Genomic DNA, 14512 nt, shown 5'->3' with positions numbered 1-14512 from the left:
AGAAATATTTAAGTAAACAAATACTAAAGAAAAAAAAAGTGTACTAAAGAAAAAAAAAGGGCAGAAGGAAGTGGTGGGTGCTATTTCTCTTCTCTCGTAATTTCTGATGCAAGAGAACTGTTTGTGAAAAGATTTGTTGCTCTCCCTATCTGTGTTTTTACCATTTAATTATAGAGAAGGCTGGAACTCTTCTACTCTAAATGTGAAAGTGCTGGTATCCTCCCTCCCCATCCTGTCAACACACTGACATACGTGGTACAGGTGGACAACTGAGTTTTAACTCAGTGGGATAATTCTGTATTTGTCTCTAAATGTTGTACAAGTAGTGTTTGAGTGCTTCAAGCTGAAGTTACATCCAACTTTTCTTGTCTGAACAGAAAATATTTAATAGGATGTGTGTCCAATAATATACGTAGTTTTGTGATGCCCCCAAACAAAATTAAATCTTGCATAGGAAATAACATTGATGATGCAAAGTACCATTCCTTTCTCTCTGGAATTTCAAATAAAAAAAACCCTAAACCCATAATTCTGCTTTGATAAAGCAGTGACCTAATGTTAAAAGCACTTCCCGGTTTTGTTTTTGCTATGGTTTTGCTATGGTATCTTAAGCTGCTCTAATAAGCTGTAAATGGTAAAAAATTTCATGTGGAAATGGTAATCATGTATCGGATCAAGCAGCAGAGATCGTGGGAACTTCATGCAATATGTATGGAGGAAAATTTTGAAATTAGAGGCACTCTATGCTTTGTCTTGGTTGCTAGGCAAAACTTCAGACATTCTTGAAGTCTGCATGCCCAGGAAGGCAGCTGATCACAGAAAACATTGTGGCTGGAACCTGAAATGCCTGAGGCACCTTGCCTATGGTGGAAGAAAACTGTCTTCCAGGACATAGATATAGATATTATCTGCTGATGAGAAACTATGGGTTGCTGATAATATTACTCCATTTGATACATTATTATTTTAAAGACAATAGGAAGTTAAGTGAGAGACAAAAATGTCCAAAATATACACATCTGTTTATAATTCAAAAAGTACATCTTTTCTGAGGTTACAAAGTACAAGTGTAATCCTGCTAAATGAATGGATCAGAGTAGTCTTCCAAGACTGCTTTTTATAGCTCTGGATAGAACATTTTTCTGGTACAATTTGTTTGCTTGCATATCACTGCTTTTCTTGTGGGCACTTTGTGTGGCTGTTTTTAATCACTGTGGCTGTATCATTAGGGGAGGTTATGTGAGCATATGTGAACCAGCCCACTAAAGCTTGGAACCTCTTTTTTTTTTTTCTATACAGCACTTAAGGTCAGTGTCTTTCTGAGTAAAGATTTATCAGCCATACATAGATAAATTATTTTATATACCATTGTCTTTACTTTTTTTAGGAAAAGAATTTTTTTCTCAGCAGCATAGAATTTTCTAATGGCATAAAAAGAAAAGTGGGTATTGAGGATTTTCATTTTAAATGCTTAAAGGGTTGAATATGGGAACCGTAGGGTAAATTTCTGCCTCTCCCTTGCAGAGTATGGACTTGTTTACAAAGAGTCATGAACATTTTCTGCATGAATGTCATAAGAAATATAAGCAAATTATAATTGTCTTCTGTAATAAGGGGGAGATTGGCTGCTTTTGACTAGTAATTAAATCCTACCTCTGGGCAGCCTACATAGCAACTCTGTGTAGCTGCTATGACAGTCAATCTTATCTTGGGCTGCTCTAAACACACCCAGGTGAGGAGGCAAGCAACTCTGTCAAACCAGTTTGGCTCCTTGAATAGTTAAATAAATAAAGCTGCATTTACAGAGGAGCAATGAAGTGCCTGGAGGAAGTGTCATGTTGGAGGTGGTTGGGTAAGGCTTGGGTTGTCCCAATGCCGGGATCATACATGGAGTGGGGAGTGATGGGTTTGGAGCAGGAAGATAGGAAGGGGGAAGTAAATGTTGGAAGAGTTTAGAAGTGCAGCAGTTGTCACTCCTGGCTTCTCTTCTGGACCATAATCTCTTCTCTGGATACTTCACCTTGATTCTTTAACTGAAGTACAGCAGTTATCCCTGTGCGAGGCCACCTACAACTCTTGACAGCTGCTAATGCTTCCTCTGTCTGTGGTTTTGCAAACAAAGCGGAATTGTTCCACAGGGAGTAGGAGTTTGCTAAGTGGTGTATTTGGCTTAATAAATCCTCATGGCTAGACTAAAACTTTCAGGAAGGAAAGTCAGATGACAGGGCAGTGTGATGCATAAAGAAGGGTCTTTTGATGTCATCTTTAAGCAGGGTGAAGTCTTAAAATTAAGATCAATGGTACCCTGATCCCTAATTTCTCTTGGCAGCAATATTTTATTTTTCTAAAGGCAAATATATGACAAGCAGTAAGGAAGTTATCTAGGGGAGGAAAAAACTCTCTATAATGAGGAGTGATGGGCAAGTTGCACAGGCTACTGTTTAGAATGATATCACATGTGCTGTGACATGATAGGAAGGTCTTGAAGGAGGCATAGAGCTTGAAGAGGATCCCTCAAAGCTGAAATCCATGTCATCAGACACAAAACCATGTTCACTTCACAGCTCTCTGAATATCATTAAGATGCTTCAGTAACTTGCTATGTTTTAATCAAATATTCCTTTATCTTTAAATCCTTTTTTATTTAAAAGGGCAGCATTCATATTTTAGAACTCCTCAAAGACATAATCGAGAGACAAGAGCTGGTCAGCAAAACTTCCTGAGCCTAAATTATAATTATTCCTTTGCCCAGGCTGATATCCTGCCTCCTTTGGTTGTGCTCCTGTCATCTTTTCAGATGCACGCCATCCATTTTTCGGCTCCCTTGGACTTCAATTTCCTCCATAGCTATCCTTCCTCCTCTGACTGCAATTATTTTATTTCTTTGCCAGAGGCAATTTCTTTCATCTCCTGCCAAGGAGAGGGGCTGTATATGAGCCCAAAGCCTCTGGTCATATGTCGTACCTGGCGTCTCTCATTAGATGGTGCTGCGTGGCAGCAGCAACGTCCTCGGCCATCCAGCAGTGTAATACGCAGGGGATCGCTAGGAGCCTGGGGAAATGGAGCCTTCAGAAGTCTCACTCCTAGCTTACGAACTTGGTGCATGCACAGTATATTTCACCATATAATTATCTGCATATATTTATACTCCTTTACATTTCAGAATTTAAAAATTCCTGAAAAAAACCACCAATATCCAAACCCTCAGAATACTATTTTCCCTGAGTTTGCAGTTCTGTATACTTTTTTTCCTACTGCTTGCTCTCTCTCATTTCTTAAAACTTAAATGTGTCTTTAAAAATCCCCAACTACTACCTGTAGTAGGGCTTTACAGTGTTTATAGTTAACAGCTTTAGTGTTGCTTTTACTTTAATTTGAAAAGATCATATTACTAGAGTTCTCTTAAACTAATCCTGCCTCCTGAATGACTCCAGCTCTGGAGAAGAGCATAATATTTCTACAGCTGAAGTCAACATTGATTTCACTGACTTCAACCTGATGGTTCATTTGTGGATAACTCTTGCTAGATAACACTGAAATTTCTAAACACTCTCATTTAAATGCCGTGGTTATTGCCAAATGCCATAGCTCACCGGGAAGTGGTGTTGAGATTGTTTTTTCCAGGCTTTGTACATGACAGTAATTGCCTTTAAGGCGTCTTTTGACCCTGTTAAAGCGTTCATTTCCACACAATTTCTTTGCTCCCTGTCCATCTGTTGCTGTGTTAATGAGCCAAGTAAACCTGGTGAGATGCACTGGAAATCTGTGAGTGTAGGAGACAGAAAAGTCGGGGGATGTGGGGACAGGAGGGAAGACGTGGTGATATGGTTGTGTGCATGTGTGTGTATGTGTGAGAGAGGAGGAAGGGGATTTGGGGAATGTTTTTGGCTGAACTGACTCAATTCATGTCTCGGTGTGGATGCTGCTCAAAGTACTGCTTCCAGTAAAGGCTAAAAAATTTGAAAAGATTGACAGATCTCCAGTAATAACAAGGACTGACTTCCATGCATGAATAACCTCGCTAAACACATGAAAGCAATTGTATCTGAAGCATTTCCCACTTGTGTGCATATTCTTTTATCTGATGCTGTTCTCCTTCTGCTGAAAATAGTTTCACGACCTTGGGGTTAGATCCCTGCTTCACTCATGGCACTGTTGCTGCCCTCTGGAGAACCACACATGTTTAAAATGCATAAAAAAATCAAAGTGTTAGAGACACCAGCATCAAAGCTGTTGATTTGTAAGAGGGAACTGCAATCTATGGCAGAAGTGCTGTTTTTGGCCATTTCACTCAGTATCTCTGTATTGCTCAGCCACTTACATAAATAATCACAACAGGGACCTGCTTGCAAATAGCACTGGAGCTTTAGCATATTTTTCTTCGTCAGTGTGAGCAGAGGACTTTCCTATAAAAGTAAATGCTAATGAACTGACAACCTGTATGATTTTGCAGCATATACTCTCTGATCTGGAATTAAAGTAGTAGTAAAAATGAGCTATAAACTTAGGAAATGCAAATATCAGAAGGCTTTTTGTAACTTGCACTTATCTTTTGTTCTAAATGAACAAAACCAAAAAGAGATTCAGTTACAGTTAAGTGGAGACATTACTTAAAATACTAAATATAAAATAATAGGCTAAAATGCTAGACACATGATTTTAGTACTTCTACAGCAAAAAAAGTCCAGGTGTGCATTTGCTTTAATCCTTCCTTTACATTTAACATAAATAAATGTGATTTTTATTATCACTGACATTTTGTCTTGTAATCTTTTATCTTGTAATCATTTCAGGTAATGCATGTTTTAACTGTGGCTTATAAGAACTTTTTTTTCTTGTTCATCTGAAGTACTGCAGTTGTCAAACTTTGTTTTCCTCCTTTAGCAAAAGCAACAGTAGAGGCAGATTTTGCACAGAGGTTTTTGAGTTTGGCTTTTTGTTTATTTGTTTGTTTTACTTTGTTTTGGGGTTGTTTTTTTTTTTTAAAGTTTTTTTTAATATTATTCTTCATAAGGGCATGAAGAACACCATTGGTCATGTACTGCCTGGCTGCCAGGGTGCTGAATACTGGATCTTTGATGGTTGGACTTGATGATCCTGAAGGTCCTTTCCAACCATGAAGGTTATATGTTAAGCCTCTTAAGGATCTACCCAAGTCCAAATATTATCCTTTTTTCATCTCCAGTTTGCTGTGCCTATAGCCCTGTGGTGGTGTTCCACAGGGCTTGGAATCCCTGGCTCAAATGCTGTAGTTGTTTTGGGGTTGGTGAGGGGCATTGAGATGTGTGTGGAGTTTTGAGGGAATGCTTTGTTTACCATGTTAAAGAATAAAGTCATCTGGGACATTTTCAACATTCAGACCGTTCCTATGGGCACAAGGAAGACTGTGGGGAAAAAAAGGAAGTCAGGGCAACAGGAAGGTAATGTTTTTCTTCTCTAACTGAACTGCTGAATGAGCCCTATAAAACCTGTCAGTGGTGTATCTAAGTGTTCTTGGAAATCCTCTTTTCTAAGCTGAGTTGTTGCTGAAATTCTTTTGGTCTTTTTATTTCAACATCCTAAGGAAATGTTGAAAATGTACTGATTTTCTACCCAAGGCAAGCTTTTTGTATGCCCCAGGTGGAAACAACCTAGGAGTCAGCTGTGCATGGATTCACTTCTCTCTTGATCACTTGTTCCTCCTGCTTGGAAAGCTGGTCAGCAACTTAAGGTCAAGTAACAAGCAATGCAGTGCTGAAGATGCTTTAGAAAAAAAGAGTAAGAAATGGCATATGGAGTCATTTGCTTTCATAATGATCAAGGTAAAAGTCAGGTAGCATGAGAGCACATACATGATGAAACAGCATTAAAAAATATCTAAGCAATGGAACTGGAATCTCTGTGCGCTCCACTTCTTCTGTCACCTCAGTCAATCACTTTTCTAGGAATCATTCTTTCATATGCCTCATTCCTTCAGTATGTTTGGCTTTTCTTAAAAAAACCTTTTCTTTCCTCTGGGAGAAACAATCACCTAACTGTAGTATACCCTCATTATACTGTGAATTACTTGAAATAGATAAATTTCAAACAGCCTTGTTTTTGCATATTTAAGGAATGCAGTGGTTGGTTTCTTGTTTCAGGAGTGAACTGAGATTTGGATGTTTGTTTGCCTCATGATGATTTTGTCCTTTTCTCTGCCTAAGTAGGAACACTTACGATTAAGGCTCTCACTGCCACCTTTGTTTTTTACCACCCAACCACTGGACTAGGATGGAGCTCAGCTGGCAAGTCTTAAAATAATAATGTTACTCTTGTATTATTTTGGGAAAGTGCATTAATATTTACTTTTATGTAACTGTAGTTAATTGAAAATACGTGCTAGAAGGTAAATACTTGGTTAAAGTTGGCATCAGCATGTATCAATTAGGATGACAGCTTTAGAGCTTGTGCACATATAAACCATTTATGGAATAGTTTCCAAGTAAATCTGATGTACCTATGCCCTACGAAAAATTTCAATGATTTTTTTTTTTTAATTCTTTTAATTTTTTTTCCCCCAGAGATTCCTACTCATTCAAATTTCACTTTGAAAGTTTTCCATCCTACGGGAACACCTACCTCCACCTAGTTCATGCTGTGACTCTCTGCGTTTATGGATTTTATCACACTAACTAATTATGTTGGTTTTCCTACTTTGACACCTGTGATTACAGTCATCAGTATAAATAACAGTAAGCTTTATTTATCTTGCTGTTTTGCAGGAAGATCTTGTTTGTGGGGGCAAAAAAGCTTGACTGAATTGATTGATCCCAGATGTTTATCTTTGCTCTTTCTGCAGTACTGTTCCTTTAAGTCAGGAATTCCCTTATATATTGGAAGAATTTCACTTCCATCCTTCAGGTTGTATTCTTACATGCAATTTGACAGAAGAGCTGAACAAACAGTGTAAGCAGCTGATAAGCAGAGATCTATGCTTCCTGCACCTTCCACACCAGTAATCACATGCCTTCTTGCTTGCCATTATTCATTGTTTTTCTTCATCTTTTGTAAAAATGTAGTTGTGTGTGTTATTTCAGGAGTCTTGGCTTGTCTGTCCAGAAGGCATACCACAATAAGACCCCATCATTATGTTGATGATAGAAAATAACAGTAAGACTTTTTCAATAATCAGTCACTTCCTTTCAAAAATGTGTGTTCTGGTTTGTTATCAAAGACAGCTTTGGCTGAAGACTGAAACATTTCCACATCCTTTGAAATAAAATAATGCTCAGGGATTTGGGGTATGGGGTTAAACAGGAGGGTACAGCTTTGCATTGAGCAACAGAGCAGGAATAATTACAGTGGAAGAACAGCAGTCTTAAGGACACGAAGGGGAACATTCACACGAACCATGGATCAGCATAACTGATCATTGGCAAAAATATTAATCTCTATCCTTCTTATTTTTGCTGCAAGTTAGATTTTACAGCAGATTTCTTAGTAGATATTTTTCTTACTATTTCTAAACACTCCAGCTTGTTTTTCCTAGCGGAGTCATGCCTGTCATGGATTTTAGCAATGAATTGTAAGGACTTGAAATGAGGAGCTTCCTTTTGCAGGAAACTAGTCCTTACCCTTGAGTCCTGTGCAGCTGGTAGGCTGGACAGTGGTGTAAACTGGTTGCTGGACAGCCGATCAGGAAAGCCTCTGTGTGTGCCAGCTTCTTTAGCATTTGACCTCTCAGAAGTTTGTTGGACTATGAATTCACTTGTGATGAGTAGGGAAGGTAGCAGCATGGTTCCCTCTATGACCTTGGCTGCTTCAGATCTGGGATCCTTCCTTCTACCAGAGGTGAAACGCCAGCAGTGTTCTCCCAGAGGTGGAAGATACAAATACCCACTCTTTCTGTACATCTTCCCAGGACCCAAAATTTAAAGAGATGGATCCTGATTTCTTCAAAAATAACCTGTGTTTTTCTACTACTCGACCTTGAGGAAAGTAGTAAGCGCTCTTATCAGGCTCTCTGCTGTTAACACTGGGGGCTTTCTACCAAAATGGTTTATTTTATCACGTTAAAGATGGTGTGTAGCAACCCTCTGAATATGGTCCCTACCATTTGCCCTTTGAGGAGGGATTCGGATAAATTTGACTACTGGAGAAAATTGTGACAATGGTAGTATTTTGGTGGTGTTTGTTTCCTTTAGTTGTTTTTTAAAAAAATAAATTCAGAGCAGAAGAACCAGAGGGGAGGAGAGAGCTGGATGGAGAGTCTGCGGAGGCCAAGCATGAAAGCTCCTTATTTCAAAGAATCATGGCAGCATTTTTGTTGACAGCTACTACATACACCATTCTCATGTACAATACAAGCTTGCAAGCTTGTATTCTGCATGGCATTTGAAAAGAACTACAAATATATGGGAATGGGGAGATAGGACCCTTTGCAGGAATTTGGATGGTGCATGTGGATTGTTCCATAAAGGAGGTACTCGTGGTCATAGTCCAGAAAAATCGACAGCTCTACAAGAACTCAAGAGGGGAAAAAGCATGGACTATTTTTGTCATACTGTGGGTTTGTTGGTTGGATTTTTTTTTTTTTTTTTGGTGCTGCTGGTATCCCTTCCCGACAGACTCTAAAAGAGAAAATCTGTCAGGCTGAGGTATAACGTGTTAATGACAACTGTATATAAAATGCAGTGGACTTGAAATATTTCATAAAACTTGTCATAACTCTACTACCAGACCCTGCCAATCCATACCTATGCCAGAACATGAGGAGTTGCTTGCACGTTGGCTTGTTGGCTGTGGGTCTAGCCTATATATCATCGTGTGCATCTTACAGTGAGAGTACTGCTCTGGAGTGATGTATTGGATGGGGGTGGTTGGAGACAAACAAGTGCTATAAATGGAAATATGTAATGCTGGGATTATGTAAGGATGGAGCCATTTGTTTTGTCACCTGAGCCAGATGGTAACTGAAGTGGGGGACAGAGAGTGTGTTAGCAAGGTAGTATTCAGACATTGATGCATCCATGAGGTGATCTGTCGAGGCAGGCACTATGACAGGAGCCAGCAGGCATAGCTGAAAATCTGTGGTGGGGATGGTACTGCAACATCAGATTTGTATCGTTGTCCCAGTTCTCTACAGAACATGAGCAGTCAGTCCTCTCTGCAGCACAGTAAACTCTGTTCTTTCTGCAAGCTCAGCTCAGGAACTGAAGTTCATAAATCAGTATAGTACCCTTGAGGTCCCCATCTGATTAACTGCTTGGCCCAGTAAGATCCTTGCATGAGCCTCTGTTAAAGCTGTTTCTGACGTGCATAGTTCAGTATCTTGCATCTTCCATACATTACCTGTGACCCTACATCAGGGAGCTGTGTGCTTCATGTTGATGCAGTTAGCACTTCTTTCAAACAGGTGTGTGGTGTCCTTGCATGGTTTGTGACAGGGTAGTCCACATGGGGCAGTGACAGAGGAGATCTGAATGCGATGGAGAGAGCAGGGCTGACCAGTATGAACTGTGAAGCCAGCTGGAGGGCAAGGGCCTGGCTTCTCTGCAGAAAGACATCATTCAGGCTGGGCATGATGCAGTGTTGCATCCTTTTTTGTGAGCAGCTAATGCTTTTCTGAGGGAGAATTGGTTACTCAGCCTGCCTATGTATGTGGTGAGAGTCTTGCACTGGATGGGGACAGTCTAGCTTTGTTTCCAGCACAGGAACATCAAACTGAGAAATCTGCTAGTCCCTTGCACTTCAAATTGCATGTGGTGGTATGTGTGGGAAACCAGCCCAGCTGAAAACATCTACTCTCCTGCTAAAGCCATTCAAACATTTGTAAACCATGGAAGCAACTTGACATGAACTCCTTTCAGTATTTTTCACTAACACTGAAAAAAATCTTTCAACTTTGAATAGCTTTTGAGGCAAAGAAGGCCTATTAAAATCAACTATATTTGGCCTGTAATAGGATAAGCCAAAGAAATGTACTCAATGTTAATTTTTGTATTGAGGGATATAATTATTGTATTCTTCTATGCCATGTGTTTTTTTTGTTCAGTCCATTATGATTTTGGTGTTGTGCCATCTTCAGAATGGTTGATCTTTGGTTATTTCTTCTTGATTTGCCTACTCCTACAGGAATCACAACAAACCTGAAATTAAACTAGCCCTTTGTGTGTGTGTAAGCATTTTTAAAATGTCTAAATTTAAGTAAAGACTTGATTTGCATACTGTTTGAAGTAAATTGCTGGACCTGACAATTGCAATTTACCAAAGTATTAAGGGACGCTGTCTTTCAAAAATAAAATCAAACTGTTTTGTAGTAGCAATTAAATGTAATTTTATTATATAGCCTTTAATTATATCATTGCAGTCATTCTATCAAAAAGGCAGACAAAGAAGCAGAATATGTTCATCTGACGGAAGGAGAGAAAAGAGTCATAATTTGAAAAGAGATGTTGTTCAAACATGGATAAAAATCGCTTTTGCAAGATATTTCCTTTATTATTCGGTGGCTCACATGGCCTAAGTGGTTGAAAAATAATGCAAAATCAATTATCCCTGTTACATAAGAGTACCACACCCAGCGTAACCAGTTTTAATGAATAAACAGTGACTCACAAATCACAGACTTTGTTTGAAGATGTAATATCTCAGGGTGGGATTCACTTTGTCTTGCTCAGGTTCCTAAAAGTCGAGAAACTCTGAGCCAATCCATGGCTTCCCACTTTTTTGAATGATACCTAGTTCCTATGTAGACTATAATAGCTGCAGCTGGGCTTGATGCCTTGCATTGGATGTAAACTGGTTGAAAGTCTGTGCTGAGAAAAGTCCTCCATCTTTCTATGAATGCAGGGTTTTAAATAGAGTACATATTTTTGTGACAGCAACAAAACTGAATTCAAGGTGTTATGCAACTTGGAAAATCTTTGGGTTTCTAGCCACCCGTGTTAAATTGTTCCTTGAGAATACCTGTTAATTACTTCATTATTAGTTATCCTTTAGAAGTCAGTATTCATGAAAGCTAACTGGGCAGTGCTGACACTTTTATTTGAATGTCAACAAACCATGTGGTTGTCAAAATGTGTGGGTCACAAGATCAGTCTGACAGCTTCATCCTGTATATCAAGGGAGTGTTGCTTGCCACAGTGCCTGCATAAATAGCTGCATTAAAATGCTTTGAGTATCATGTCCTTTAATGTAATTTTAAGAGGTCTGCAAGTCTTAACAGTAGCATTTGCAACCTGGTACTCAAATTGTACTCTCCTGTTGTTCAAGGATGGCTTCTGGTTGCCCTGAGGTTCTGTGCCTGAAGGCTTTGTGGTAGTCAGAAAAGTTCCACACACCATTTTGGAGACTGAGGTGTTGGGTTTTTTGGTTTGTTGGGTTGGGGTTTTTTGTTGGCTTTTTGTTTGGTTGGTTGCTTTTTTGTTGTTGTTGTTTGTTTTTTTTCTTTTTAATCTGTGGAAAAGACCACAAGATGCACCGTAAAAACATTATGCCCTGCAGCATGGCACTCATGTTCTGGAGGGGTCACACTGAAGTTTAATGTGTCTTCAGTGGCACTTGTTCCTTGACTTCTGGAGAATAATTTTTGAGGAGCTACCTCCTTGGCTAATTTCTGCAGCTCTAGCATTATTTTCTTTCTAAAAAGAATTTCAGCATGGAGGTTGTTTGTGGATACAAAAGACGTTGAAGGTTTGGGATGGGCCCAGCTCTAGGAAACATCTCACCATCTATTGCATGCATGGCTTGCCAGTAAAGCGTCCATATAAAACAAAACATTTGGACTGTGTAGTCCTGTAGATGTCAGCAACAGCTCCAGAATGAGAATAACTTTTGTACTCTTAAGCATTGATTGGGGTTTGAAACATAAGAAAGCTACATCCTATTGTACACCCTCTGTCACAGTACAGGTCTGCTGTATGACATGCAAACTTTCAAGTTTCTATCTTGCAGAATGAAGGGTTTAATTTATAAACCATATTCCTTATTACCTAGGAGACACAAACATTTATACTTAAATTTTCAGTACAGTGATGTTATATTGCCTGTTTCCTCAAAATTATTATGACTGAATATATGCATTAGGAAGCAAAAGGCCATATTTTATTTGAGATAGAGTAGTTTTCAAATGATATGTTTTTAAGTGATTTTTGAAACTTACATTGCTAAAATGCAACATCTACTCTTTTGTAACAACAGACTAATTCTGCATTTTATACATTATTCCTAGTTCTCCCAGGAGAATCACTGTCATCCTTCATTGCTGTTAAAAGTTGTGGGGTTTTTTTTCTTTCTCTGAATTTTGATTTTTTTTTTTTTTTCATACCTTGAGTCGGTGTGTGATTATTCTTTCACTCTGATTACTTGCTAAATCCTAGGGAATAAAAAAAAGTTAAACCTAAAAGGAATTTTTTGTAGCATCTATTAATTTCTTCAATAGGGAGACTGAGCCTACAACTTCTGATTTAAAAGATAATTTATTAAAACTAATTACTTAGGGTGTGGGATTTATGGTGTTAGTACACATTTCTTTTGCAATTTAGAAAAAAAAATAAGAGGGTGATAATGTAACATCTTTAAAAAGCTGTGTATTCTTCTTTGCTCCTCTACCAAGTACAGCTCGTTTATTTCACTACTAATTTCCTTAATTACTGTGGTAATCAGTAGCTTTGGTCTGGATGCACACAGGTTCCACAGCACATTTAATTGTGTGCCTGAAGTCCTATGCAGTGTCAAGGACAGACAGGATCCTCAAAGGGAGGTTTGTAATTAGCTGGTGATGGAACCTGGTGACCTCTAAGCTCAAATAAATATCCTTTCAAGTGTTTGATTTATGTACCCAACTGGGATAAACCCCTCATTTTGAGCTGGTTCAGGAATGTTGACTGCTATCATGACCTTGTATGTAGGTTGTTTATCTGAATATTTAGAAGAAATTTTCCAAATTTTGTAATTTGCCAAATTTGGTTCCTTCAAGGGACATGGGCAGAGGTAATCTAGTAGGAAGAATCCAAGAGAGCTTAGCCATGAGCAGTGTGCTCATTTGATGGTCTCATTTGAGATGAAGAGAGTTAATGCCAGGTGCAAATCTTTCTTGTTGTCTGCTTTTTTTTTTTTTTTTTTTTTTTTTTTTTTTTTTTTTTGGTGGAAAACAACTTTGCTGAAAAACCTGTAGATAATTCTCTGGCATTGGATATCTTAAGTCCTTTATACAACATTGTTCTTGCTCACTGCTTTTCACTCTGACTATGAGAAGTAGTCCATTAGTATAGCCTTACTGCTTGCAAGTAATAGGAATTGATCTGCAGGAGGCATTACAAACTTGCCAGAGTTGTTCTTTAGTCACACTGCCTTATGTGCAAGTTGCAGGAAACAAAACACTATTAAAATACTTTGTGCCAGGTATTGAGTATACACACTGTAAAAGTACATAGGAGATGTACTTTTTCCCTCTTTTGCACTTCTATTTGAAATTTTTTTACATGTTTCAGTGTGACTGGCATTGATTTAGAAAACAATAATTATTCCCACAGAACTCAGCTGAAGATGGGCTTACACCAGAGGAAAATATTTGAAGATACTGGATCTGACTTCTTTTGAAGCATAAAAATTTTTTTAAAAAATTATTTCTTTTGAGATTAATATAAGAAAATAATAGCATGAACTAAGTGTTGAATCAAAACGTGGGTTTTGAGTTTCTTTTTAATACTTCTTAGATACTCTTGCTAGTCCTGATTTTGTGTATGTGTCCAATTAACTCTCAGTTCTTATTTTTACAGACAGCTACTGGGAAAAGTTTTGGAACCAAAGACTTCCGAGCAGCTCTAGAAAATGGAGTCTTGTTATGCGAGTGAGTATTAACTTACCTATACAAACATCCTTTAGGTTAACATTGGGTGGCCTCTTTTCTTGCTGACCTCTTGCTTAAAATTTTTTTGAAGTACCAAAATATTTAATAATAAGTAATTTTCCCTTTTTTTTTTTTTTTTTCTTAGACAAGTTGTCATGGAAAGGTAGAACCACCTTTAAACATAATCTCTCAAGATCTGTTTCATGTGTTGTACTACATACCCTCTCCTGTGTTACCAGGAGGATGGTGCTGATCACTTGGACAGTTTATCAGTTTCATTGGTTATAATGTTTGTGGTATCACTGGGCTTTCTTTTCTCCCTGTGAAAGCCAATATAGCTGTGGCTGAACTCAAAGCACTCAGTTACTCCTATACCTTCTATTGTTTGGTGTTTTGTCCCTCACCCCTACCCCACCTGCAAGAAGTTATTGCAGACTCCATGCTGGTTGTTCTCTACTCCCTTTTCTACCCAAGTAAGCTTTCTTTTAAAAGTAGCTCATTTCTGAAACTAATATTACAAAACTATAAAAGAAAGCTAACAGACCAGCCTTTGATTTTGTGTTCTGTACTGAAGAGCAGTATTAGTAACTAATGTGTACATGACAAGGGCTATTTGATTTTCTGGAGATTTATTATTGCATTCAAGTATCTCAATAATGTAGAATCTATTGGGTGATATTTGACATACTTAATAAAAAGATA

At 38.3% G+C, this 14512-nt stretch overlaps 1 protein-coding gene across 1 annotated transcript in view; it reads left to right on the top strand.

Annotated features, from left to right (window-relative positions):
* Window positions 1–14512, top strand: part of LMO7 (LIM domain 7) — a 133431-nt gene that overhangs the window by 21984 nt on the left and 96935 nt on the right. Inside the window, exon 2 of the mRNA XM_030463413.1 lies at window positions 13740–13810. Coding sequence (XP_030319273.1) covers window positions 13740–13810 — 71 coding nt within the window. The remainder of the gene's footprint in view (window positions 1–13739; window positions 13811–14512) is intronic.

Source organism: Calypte anna, chromosome 1, assembly GCF_003957555.1.
Source record: "Calypte anna isolate BGI_N300 chromosome 1, bCalAnn1_v1.p, whole genome shotgun sequence".
Lineage (NCBI taxonomy): Eukaryota > Metazoa > Chordata > Aves > Apodiformes > Trochilidae > Calypte > Calypte anna.
The sequence above is the reverse complement of the archived record's forward strand: the minus strand, read 5'-3'. Positions and strand labels throughout refer to the sequence as shown.